The sequence below is a fragment of the Ranitomeya imitator genome, chromosome 5, assembly GCF_032444005.1.
Source record: "Ranitomeya imitator isolate aRanImi1 chromosome 5, aRanImi1.pri, whole genome shotgun sequence".
Lineage (NCBI taxonomy): Eukaryota > Metazoa > Chordata > Amphibia > Anura > Dendrobatidae > Ranitomeya > Ranitomeya imitator.
In genome coordinates, this window is record NC_091286.1 from 55,807,901 (window position 1) to 55,820,311 (window position 12,411).

Here is a 12,411-nt window from a genome sequence, read left to right on the forward strand (position 1 = left end):
CATTTTTTCGCGGTAAAAAACCCCCCATTGATGTCTATGTAAACGCATGCGTTTTTAAGCACATGCGTTTGCATGCGTTTTTATAGAAAAACACAAGAATACACACTTATAAGCCATCCCCCAACCCTAACCCTAACCCTAAAACACAAACTGTAACCCAAACTCTAACCCAAACTCTAACCCAAACTCTAACCCAAACTCTAACCCAAACTCTAACCCAAACTCTAACCCATACTCTAACACATACTCTAACACATACTCTAACACATACTCTAACACATACTCTAACACATACTCTAACACATACTCTAACACATACTCTAACACAAACTCTAACACAAACTCTAACACAATCTCTAACCCTAACCCTAGGGATCCTAACCCTAACACAAACCCTAACCCTAAAACACAAACTGTAACACAAACTGTAACACAAACTGTAACACAAACTGTAACACAAAACCTAACCCAAACTGTAACCCTAACCCTAACACAAACCCTAACCCTAAAACACAAACTGTAACACAAACTGTAACACAAACTGTAACACAAACTGTAACACAAACTCTAACCCTAACCCTAGGGATCCTAACCCTAACACAAACCCTAACCCTAAAACACAAACTGTAACACAAACTGTAACACAAACTGTAACACAAACTGTAACACAAACTGTAACACAAACTGTAACACAAAACCTAACCCAAACTGTAACCCTAACCCTAACCCTAGGGATCCTAACCCTAGGGATCCTAACCCTAACCCTTAGGGTTAGGGTTAGGATCCCTAGGGTTAGAGTTTGTGTTTTAGTTAGGGTTAGGGTTTGTGTTAGAGTTAGGGTTAGGATCCCTAGGGTTAGGGTTAGAGTTTGTGTTAGGGTTAGGGTTAGGATCCCTAGGGTTAGGGTTAGGGTTTGTGTTAGGGTTAGGGTTAGGATCCCTAGGTTTAGGGTTAGGGTTTGTGTTAGGGTTAGAGTTTGTGTTAGGGTTAGGGTTAGGATCCCTAGGGTTAGGGTTTGTGTTAGGGTTAGGGTTAGGATCCCTAGGGTTAGGGTTTGTGTTAGGGTTAGGATCCCTAGGGTTAGAGTTTGTGTTTTAGTTAGGGTTAGGGTTTGTGTTAGGGTTAGGATCCCTAGGGTTAGGGTTTGTGTTAGGGTTAGGGTTAGAGTTTGTGTTAGAGTTAGGGTTAGGATCCCTAGGGTTAGGGTTAGAGTTTGTGTTTGGGTTAGGGTTAGGATCCCTAGGGTTAGGGTTAGGGTTTGTGTTAGGGTTAGGATCCCTAGGTTTAGGGTTAGGGTTTGTGTTAGGGTTAAGGTTAGAGTTTGTGTTAGGGTTAGGGTTAGGATCCCTAGGGTTAGGGTTAGGGTTTGTGTTAGGGTTAGGGTTAGGATCCCTAGGGTTAGGGTTTGTGTTAGGGTTAGGATCCCTAGGGTTAGGTTTTGTGTTTTAGTTAGGGTTAGGGTTTGTGTTAGGGTTAGGGTTAGAGTTTGTGTTAGGGTTAGGATCCCTAGGGTTAGGGTTTGTGTTAGGGTTAGGGTTAGAGTTTGTGTTAGGGTTAGGGTTAGGATCCCTAGGGTTAGGGTGTTTATATAGATATATATCTATATCTATCTATATATATATATATATATATATATACATACATATATATATATATATATATATATATATATATATACATATATATATATATAGATAGATATAGATATATAGATATGTATATATATATATGTATATATGTATCTATATATATCTATATATACATATGTATATATATATATATATATATATATCTATATATATATATATATGTATCTATATATATCTATATATACATATATATATAGATAGATATCTATCTATATATATATATCTATCTATATATATATATATATATATATATATATACATATACATATATATAGATATATATATATATATAAAAATGTCGAACATTTATAAGGGGCATTATAGGTATCGGACATTTATACGGGACATTATAAGTGTCAGACAACCCGTTAACTGTATAGTATGATACTCCGGTATCCTCAGTTCTATGGATGCCATTTCTAAAAATTTGGTTTGTTTTGGTCTAGGTGTCCACACAATATGGTGTGGGGGAAAAAAAAAGTATTTAGTCAGCCACCAATTGTGCAAGTTCTCCCACTTAAAGGTAATCTGTCACTCCAAAAATGTCCTATAAACTGCGGCCACTGGCATCAGGGGCTTATCTACAGCATTCTGTAATGCTGTAGATAAGCCCCCGATGTAACCTGAAAGATGAGAAAAACAGGTTATATTATACTCACCCAGGGGCGGTACCGGTGCGGTCCGATGGGCGTCGCGGTGCGGGGCCTCCCATCTTCATACGATGACGTCCTCTTCTGGTCTTCACTCGGTGGCTCCGGCACAGGCGTACTTTGTCTGCCTTGTTGAGCAAAGTACTGCATTACGCAGGCGCCGGGAAAGGTCAGAGAGAGGCCCAGCGCCTGCGCACTGCAGTACTTTGCTCTGCCCTCAACAGGGCAGACAAAGTATGCCTGCGCCGGAGCCGCGGCAGGAAGAAAAGAAGAGAACGCAATCATATGGAGATGGGAGGTGCCGGACCCAGACTGCGACGCCCATTGGATCGGACTGCAGCGGGACCGCCCCTGGGTGAGTATAATATAACCTGTTTTTCTTATCTTTCAGGATACATCGGGGGCTTATCTACAGCATTACAGATTGCTGTAAATAAGCCCCTGATACCGGTGGCCGCAGTGTATAGGCCATTTTGGGGTGACAGATTCCCTTTAAAAAGATGAGAGGCCTGTAATTGACATCATAGGTAGACCATAAGTATGAGAGTCAAAATGAGAAAACAAATCCAGAAAATCATCTTTTCTGATTTGGCAAGATTTATTTTGCAAATATGATGGAAAATAAGTATTTGGTCTCCTAAAAACAAGCAAGATTTCTGGCTCTCACATACATGTAACTTCTTCTTTAAGAGGCTCCTCTGTCCTGCACTCATTACCTGTAGTAATGGCACCTGTTTGAACTTATCAGTATAAAAGACACCTGTTCACAACCTCAAACAGTCACACTCCAAACTCCACTATGGTGAAGACTAAAGAGCTGTCAAAGGACACCAGAAACAAAATTATAGCTCTGCAGCAGACTGGGAATACTAAATCTGCAATAGGCAAGCAGCTTGGTGTGATGAAATTAACTGTGGGAGCAATAATAAGAAAACGGAAGACATACAAAACCACTGATAATCTTCCTCGATCTGGGGCTCCACGCAAGATCTCACCTCGTGGGGTCAAAATTACCACAAGAACGCTGAGCAGAACCACACGGCTGGACCTAGTGAATGACCTGCATAGAGCTGGGACCACCAGAACAAAGGCTACCATCAGTAACACAGTACGCCGCCAGGGACTCAGATCTTGCAGTGCCAGACGTGTCCCCCTGCTTAAGCCAGTACATGTCCGGGCCCATCTGACGTTTGCTAGAGAGCATTTGGATTATCCAGTAGAGTATTGGGAGAATGTCATATGGTCTAATGAAACCAAAGTAGAACTGTTTGGTAGGAGCAAAACTCGTCATGTTTGGAGGAGACAGAATGCGGAGTTGCATCTAAAGAGCACCATACCTACTGTGAAGCATGGGGGTAGCAACATCATGCTTTGGGGCTGTTTCTCTGCAAGGGGACCAGAACGACTGATCCGTGTACATCAAAGAATGAATGGGGCCATGTATGGTGAGATTTTGAGTGCAAACCTCCTTCCATCAGCAAGTGCATTGATGATGAAACATGGATGGATCTGTCAGCATGATAATGATCCCAAGCACACCACCAGGGCAATGAAGGAGTGGCTTCGTAAGAAGCATATGAAGGTCCTGGAGTGGCGTATCCAGTCTCCAGATCTCAACCCCATAGAAAACATTTGGAGGGAGTTGAAAGTCCGTGTTGCCCAGCGACAGTCCCAAAACATCACTGCTCTAGAGGAGACCTGCATGGAGGAATGGGCCAGCATACCACCAACAGTGTGTGCCAACCTTGTGAAGACTTACAGAAAATGTGTGACCACTGTCTTCGCCAACAAAGGATATATAACAAAATATTGAGATGAACTTTTGTTAATGACCAAATACTTATTTTCCACCATAATTTGCAAAATAAATTTTACCAAATCAGACAAGGTGATTTTCTGGATTTGTTTTCTCATTTTGACTCTCATAGTTGTGGTCTACCTATGATGTCAATTACAGGCCTCTCTCACGTTTTTAAGTGGGAGAACCTACACAATTGATGGCTGACTGAATACTTTTTTCCCCACTGTATGTCTTTTTTTCCACAGCGATATATTGTGTTCTGTGAGTTATCGAGATCTGATTGTGTAACACTGAAGCGGTCTCATTCCTTTGTGCGAGTCCTTCCGTCTGAGTAAGATGTTCATCGCCGGTGTGACTCTTAGGCTAACGCGATTTGTGACACCTCGGTTCTGGCTGCCGCCCTGCTGAAATCCAATACTCTTCACATATTCCTGATTGCATTAAGGTTTTAGTGGGAAGGCACGGGTTGTGTAGGGGTGAAAAAAATAATACATTTGATGGATTACAACCTCTCAGCCAGGAAAATTTCTATTCCCCATTTCCAAATTGCTCCGTATAGTTTTTGTCCGGCGCTTTTTTTCCCATTAGCCATATTAGCCCCTGTGGACTCTCGTTTCCAGTGTAATGCAAATAGGCTTTTTAATTTACTGTCTGGAAAGCCGGTCGCAGCCTTAATGTCTTACAATTCGATTTACTGCAGCCTTAATACGAAGATGCCCGTTCCTGTGTTGCGGAGAGCATTTCTAGAAGGGTGCCGCACATTTGGGTTCATTTGCAGCAATTATGTCATAAATAGGTTTTTATTTTGTATTGTGTTTATCATATATTATAGTTATATATTATAACTTTTGGGAATAATTGGGACATCCACCTGACATTCTGTATAGAAAGTTTAGAAATCATTCTTATTGGTATCATATATATATTTTTTTTACATGACAAAAACACCTAGTTTTAGATCCGCTGTACTTTGCATAGCTGTTTGCTGTGTTTTATCTGAAACGCCCCTGCCGGGAAGCTGTTCACAGACTAGTCTCATCTCCTGCTCATCAGCTGGATCTTTAACTATGATTTTTCTTTAAGATCTACCTATAAATCTTTCTATTAAGATCAACCTATAAATAATTAAAGGGGTATTCCCATCTCCAAGACCCTATCCCAATATGTAGTAGGTGTAATAATAATATTTGCAAATACTCCAATTAGAAATGTAGTCTAGTTCTTCTGACTCTCTAGGTTGCTTACCCCATGTGCAGGGCATTGCAGTAGCTTAGGTATCCATGGTTACAACCACTCATATAGTGTTAGTTAGCTCTTAGTGGTCATAACCATGGATACCTAAACTACTGCAAAGCCCTGCACATGGGGTAAGAGACATAGTGAATCAGAAGAACTATACCATATTTCTAATTGGAAGTGTTTGTTAATATTGGTTTTATTACACCTACTACATATTAGGATAGGATCTTAGAAATGAGAATACACTTTTAACTAAAGTAATTGGTGGAGGCCCATTACCACTAAATATTCAGTTGTTAGCAACAGTATACAAGCTGCCTCCCTGACAAGCGCTCACTATGTGACAGTTTACAGCCTGCTGCAAAGAATCAACCGAGGCACAACTGAAAAATTCATCAGTGTTTGGTCCATAAGACAATTTTACCATCAGAGTTCCATGAGTGATTGTCAAAAACAGAAAAATTGCAAAACTTCTCCCATCCATTGCAATGTTAATAATCAAGGGCAGAAAACAGACTGCACATTGACGGCCCACGTGTGCTGTACGTGATTTTCACCAATCCATAGACTTGTATGGGTAATTTTCATCCGTGAATTAGATTGAAAACGAGCACGTCGACCATGATTTATTTGAGGGTCACTCAAACAGCCACATAGACTATAACGGGTAAACGAACACGAGGACAAAGTATGTGTTAGGCCTTAGTTGTACTCTTGGTATATGACCCTAATTATATTTTCAGTCTTTTCCTTTATTTTATTTTTATTTATTTTTTTCCGTTTTATGCCATGAAAATGAATGTCTTATTTCTGTATTCTGATCAGTGTCTTTGCCCTTCTTTATCTCCTTGTGCATTTTACTTACTGACCGACGGTAGCACAAGAAGTCCTGACTGCCAGCCAAACTCTACTTTAGTGGATAAAATGGGTGGAGGATGCCGTAGCCCGTAGTCCTATATCTATAGTCTCACTATCATTTTATGCACGTTAGCCTTAAATATTTTGTAAAATGTAACCAAGTCGGAAAAATATCTTAAAACGAGAAAGAGCAGTTATTTATTATGCAATTTTCAAATATATTTAGAATTTCCATCTTTCTCAATTTGATCCGATAAAGGATCCTCTATTAGGTTTTTTTTTTTATTTTTTTTTTTATTTTTTATAGAATACAGCAGCCAATGCATTACTCAAAAAGTGTTTTAAAGGGAATCTGTCTGCAGGATTACACCCAAAACTATTCATATGTGCATGTCCATTCCGTTCCTCCATTACTGTGAAATCCACTTTTGAATTGGTAGACTTGAAGCCTCTGTCACTCCAGCTCTAATCTCCACATGCAAGTGGCTTAGGTTGATCTGAAGCCTCTGTCACACTGGCTCTATCCTCACCCCGCCCCTTCCTCCTGTTTTGACGGACAGCCTCTATGTTGTGTGACTTCAGGCAAAGAAGTCATCAGTGAAGCCACTCCGTCTGGACTTACCCTTAAAGGTTGTCTTACCATGACAGTCCCTGTCCATAGGTTGAAAGGACATCTTAGTGAGCACCACACCCACACAGGTCTCTCCCTCTATGAGCCAGGGTGGTTACATGGATGACCTTTATCTGAATTCGGCATATAATTTTTACCTCTCGGTGACACTTTTCAGGAGTCATTGTTGGCTTGCCTCATAGCGTTCAGTAACTGGAAGGTTCATCACCTTTATATATCATGTCATTTTTAGGTCCAATGTTCTGTCTAGACTTAATTTTCATCTATTTCCTTTGTTGGTTGAAGCTTTGTTTTTCTAATGCAGAGCTCTAAACCCACTGCATAGATATAGTGCTAAAGACGTTACGTGGAGCGTAAATATTATTTCTAAAATGCTAAGAATGGGTTTTAAGATAAATAAATAAGAGTTGCAATATTCACCTCATACAGTCACTGCTGCTCACCTTCCAAATATGTTCCGTCATCATCTCGCGAGACCGCAATGCACTCTTCAGACTGGAGCGCGCGAGGACTAAGCGTCGGTAACCGCTTCGCTTGGATCCGGGGGCTCCGGAAGGTGAGTATATAACTATTTTTTATTTTAATTTTACTACGTGACTGGGCAATATACTACGTGACTGGGCAATATACTACGTGACTGGGCAATATACTACGTGACTGGGCAATATACTACGTGACTGGGCAATATACTACGTGACTGGGCAATATACTTTGTGGCTGGGCAATATACTACGTGACTGGGCAATATACTACGTGACTGGGTAATATACTACGTGACTGGGTAATATACTACGTGGCTGGGCAATATACTACGTGGCTGGGCAATATACTACGTGACTGGGTAATATACTACGTGGCTGGGCAATATACTACGTGACTGGGCAATATACTATGTGACTGGGCAATATACTATGTGGCTGGGCAATATACTACGTGACTGGGCAATATACTACGTGACTGGGTAATATACTACGTGGCTGGGCAATATACTACGTGACTGGGCAATATACTACGTAGCTGGGCAATATACTACGTAGCTGGGCAATATACTACGTGGCTGGGCAATATACTACGTGGCTGGGCAATATACTACGTGGCTGGGCAATATACTACGTGGCTGGGCAATATACTACGTGGCTGGGCAATATACTATGTAGCTGGGCAATATAGTACGTGACTGGGCAATATACTATGTGGCTGGGCAATATACAGGTCCTTCTCAAAAAATTAGCATATAGTGTTAAATTTCATTATTTACCATAATGTAATGATTACAATTAAACTTTCATATATTATAGATTCATTATCCACCAACTGAAATTTGTCAGGTCTTTTATTGTTTTAATACTGATGATTTTGGCATACAACTCCTGATAACCCAAAAAACCTGTCTCAATAAATTAGCATATCAAGAAAATGTTCTCTAAACGACCTATTAGCCTAATCTTCTGAATCAACTAATTAACTCTAAACACATGCAAAAGATACCTGAGGCTTTTATAAACTCCCTGCCTGGTTCATTACTCAAAACCCCCATCATGGGTAAGACTAGCGACCTGACAGATGTCAAGAAGGCCATCATTGACACCCTCAAGCAAGAGGGTAAGACCCAGAAAGAAATTTCTCAACAAATAGGCTGTTCCCAGAGTGCTGTATCAAGGCACCTCAATGGTAAGTCTGTTGGAAGGAAACAATGTGGCAGAAAACGCTGTACAACGAGAAGAGGAGACCGGACCCTGAGGAAGATTGTGGAGAAGGACCGATTCCAGACCTTGGGGAACCTGAGGAAGCAGTGGACTGAGTCTGGTGTGGAAACATCCAGAGCCACCGTGCACAGGCGTGTGCAGGAAATGGGCTACAGGTGCCGCATTCCCCAGGTAAAGCCACTTTTGAACCATAAACAGTGGCAGAGGCGCCTGACCTGGGCTACAGAGAAGCAGCACTGGACTGTTGCTAAGTGGTCCCAAGTACTTTTTTCTGATGAAAGCAAATTTTGCATGTCATTCGGAAATCAAGGTGCCAGAGTCTGGAGGAAGACTGGGGAGAAGGAAATGCCAAAATGCCTGAAGTCCAGTGTCAAGTACCCACAGTCAGTGATGGTGTGGGGTGCCATGTCAGCTGCTGGTGTTGGTCCACTGTGTTTCATCAAGGGCAGGGTCAATGCAGCTAGCTATCAGGAGATTTTGGAGCACTTCATGCTTCCATCGGCTGAAATGCTTTATGGAGATGAAGATTTCATTTTTCAGCACGACCTGGCACCTGCTCACAGTGCCAAAACCACTGGTAAATGGTTTACTGACCATGGTATTACTGTGCTCAATTGGCCTGCCAACTCTCCTGACCTGAACCCCATAGAGAATCTGTGGGATATTGTGAAGAGAAAGTTGAGAGACGCAAGACCCAACACTCTGGATGAGCTTAAGGCCGCTATTGAAGCATCCTGGGCCTCCATAACATCTCAGCAGTGTCACAGGCTGATTGCCTCCATGCCACGCCGCATTGAAGCAGTCATTTCTGCCAAAGGATTCCCGACCAAGTATTGAGTGCATAACTGAACATTATTATTTGTTGGTTTTTTTGTTTGTTATTAAAAAACACTTTTATTTGATTGGATGGGTGAAATATGCTAATTTATTGAGACAGGTTTTTTGGGTTATCAGGAGTTGTATGCCAAAATCATCAGTATTAAAACAGTAAAAGACCTGACAAATTTCAGTTGGTGGATAATGAATCTATAATATATGAAAGTTTAATTGTAATCATTACATTATGGTAAATAATGAAATTTAACACTATATGCTAATTTTTTGAGAAGGACCTGTACTACGTGGACATGCATATTCTAGAATACCCGATGCGTTAGAATCGGGCCACCGTCTAGTTTGGTATATTTGGTTACTTATACACTCGATTATAAAACTACAAAATCCCCGACTTTGCGCAAGTGTTGCCTAGAGGAATTGATGCTGCTTTGAAGGCACCAGCGATCACACCAAATATTGATTTGATTTAGATTTACCTTTGGTTCGTTCACTTTTCATTTTAACTGATAAAAGTAAACTAATTACACTCCTATTTTTTAAAATATTTTTACTTTGCAGGATTTTTTCTACATCTTCCTAATACTTTTTGTATATTAGATTACATTTGTTCATTCCAACCACAAAATTCTATGGCATAAATTTATAGTGTTGTATGATAATTGGTATATGCCCTATAAATAAATATAACTTCATCAGAATTGAAGTTTTTTCCCCCAACATTTTTGGTGAAATATTATCGATAGAAAATGCTAACTAAATGCTACGGTCTGGGAACCAAGAACAACGTACTACATTGACTAAAAGGAAAAATACAAGTCCACAATGGGTGAATGAAAAATGACACAACTTTCCAATGCAGTGCCTTGAAAATATATTCGTACCCTGTGAACTATTCAACATTTTATAAGGTTACACCCACAAACTTAAATGTATTTTATTGGGATTTTATGTGATATACCAACACTAAGTAGCAAGTATTTGTGAAATTTAAAGTAAATGATACAGGGTTTTCTAAATATTTTAAAAATATAAATCTAAAAATTATTATATGAATTTGTATTCAGCCATCTGTAGTCTGATGCTTTGAAAGACCACCTTTTGCAGCAATTCTTTTGGGGATGTCTCTACCAGCTTTGCACATCTAGAAGCTGAACATTTTGTCCATTCTTCTTTGCAAAATAGGTCTAACTCAGTGAGATTGAATGGAGACTATTTTCAAGTCTTGCCAGCTACAGATTTTCAATGTGATATTATATATTTCCATTGACGGGGCCATTCACATACATGAATATGCTTAGATCTAAACCATTCCGTTGAAGCTCTTTCAGTATGTTTAGGGTTGTTGTCCTGCTGAAAGGTGAAACTACACCCCAGTAAGTCTTTTGCAGCCTCTAACAGGTTTTCCTCCAGGATTGCCCTGCATTTAGCTCCATGTATCTTCCCTTGAACTCTGACCAGCTTCCCAGACTCTGCTGAAGAAAATCCATCCGACAGTGTGATGCTGCCCCCACTATGTTTGATGGTGGGGATGGTGTTTCAGATGGATGTGCAGTGTTAGTTTTCTGCCACACACAGCCTTTTTTATTTAGCCCCAAAAGTTCTACTTTGGTCTCATCTGACCAATGCACCTTCTTCCATATGCCATGTAGCATGTGGAAGAAAGCGCTCTGGTCAGATGAGACTGAAGAACTGTTGGTATTTAATGCAAAATGCTGCGTGTGTCAGAAAAGAAACACTGCACATCACCCTGAAAACCCCATCCTCACTGTCAAACATGGTGGTGGCAATATCATGCTGTGGGGATGCTTTTCTTCAGCAGGGACAGGGAAATTGGCCAGAGTTGATGTGAAGATGGACGGACCTAAATACAGGGCAATCCTCGAGGAAAACCTTTTAAATGCTGCAAAAGACTTGAGACTGTGATGTAGGTTCACTTTCCAGCAGGATAACAACCCTAAACATACTACTGACAGAGCTGCTATGGAATAGTTTAGATCAGTGTTTCCCGATCCCCGGCCACACGGCCCCCAACACATCATGTATTCTGGATTTTTTCAGTATTGCACAGGTGTGAGAATCTGTTGCAGTTTCTGATGCCTTAATAATAATTCCATCATCCGTGCAATGTTAAGGATATCTGGAAAACATGACATGTGGGGACCGTGAGGACTGGTTCAGATCAAAGCATATTCATGAGTTTCAGTGGCCCAGACCTAAATCCCATTGAGAATCTGTGGCAAGACTTGAAAATTCCTGTTCACAGACGCCTCCATCCAATCTCACTGAGCAACAACGAGTGTGCAAAGAAGAATGGGCAAAAATTTCGGCCTCTAGACATGTAAATCTGGTAGAGACATCCCCAAAAGACTTGCAGCAGTAATTTTAGCGAAAGGTGGTCCTACAATGTATCAGACTATAGGGGGCTGATTAAACATGCACCTGATAATTTTCAGATTTATATTTTTTAAATATTTAGAATACAATGTATCATTTCCTTTACACTTCACAAATACTTGCTCCTTTGTGTTGGTATATCAAATAAAATCCCAATAAAATACATGTATGTTTGAGGTTGTAACAATGTGGAAAAGTTCATGGGGTATGAATACTTTTTCAAGCACTATACATCGTCTGTGTCATTTTTTTAGTATTTTCTCTGCTTGCTCTCATTCACTAGCCACTTTCACTGTTGTCTTCCAGACAGTCACAGATCCAGGCTTCCTTATAGTAGTTATTAGAGCTGTGTGGAGGGAGTCTACCTTACTTTTAAGTGAAGTCAGCTTTTTTTCATGTCTTTCTTTTATAGGTCAAACCCATTTTATGAACCAAAAGAGGGTGCAGATGTAGTCCGGAGTTGGCCTATTAAAGAGGCCGAGCAGGAGAAGAAGATGAAAAGGAAAGCTCCAGCTCCTCCAGCACCCACACCAAAGAAAGAGGAGACTCCGCGCACCCCCCTCTCTGTACCTTCTGGCAAGGAGCTCTCCTCTTCCCCTAAGGTACACGTATGCCATATCTTATCCTCACCATTGGTTTATGTATA

General features: G+C 40.6%; 1 protein-coding gene across 7 annotated transcripts in view; it reads left to right on the forward strand.

The window, feature by feature from the left end:
• EHBP1 (EH domain binding protein 1) overlaps positions 1-12,411 on the forward strand; it is a 473,001-nt gene that overhangs the window by 175,368 nt on the left and 285,222 nt on the right. For all 7 annotated transcript variants that reach the window (XM_069768694.1, XM_069768687.1, XM_069768690.1 and 4 more), the window contains one exon: positions 12,178-12,367. In XM_069768694.1, coding sequence (XP_069624795.1) covers positions 12,178-12,367 — 190 coding nt within the window. The remainder of the gene's footprint in view (positions 1-12,177; positions 12,368-12,411) is intronic.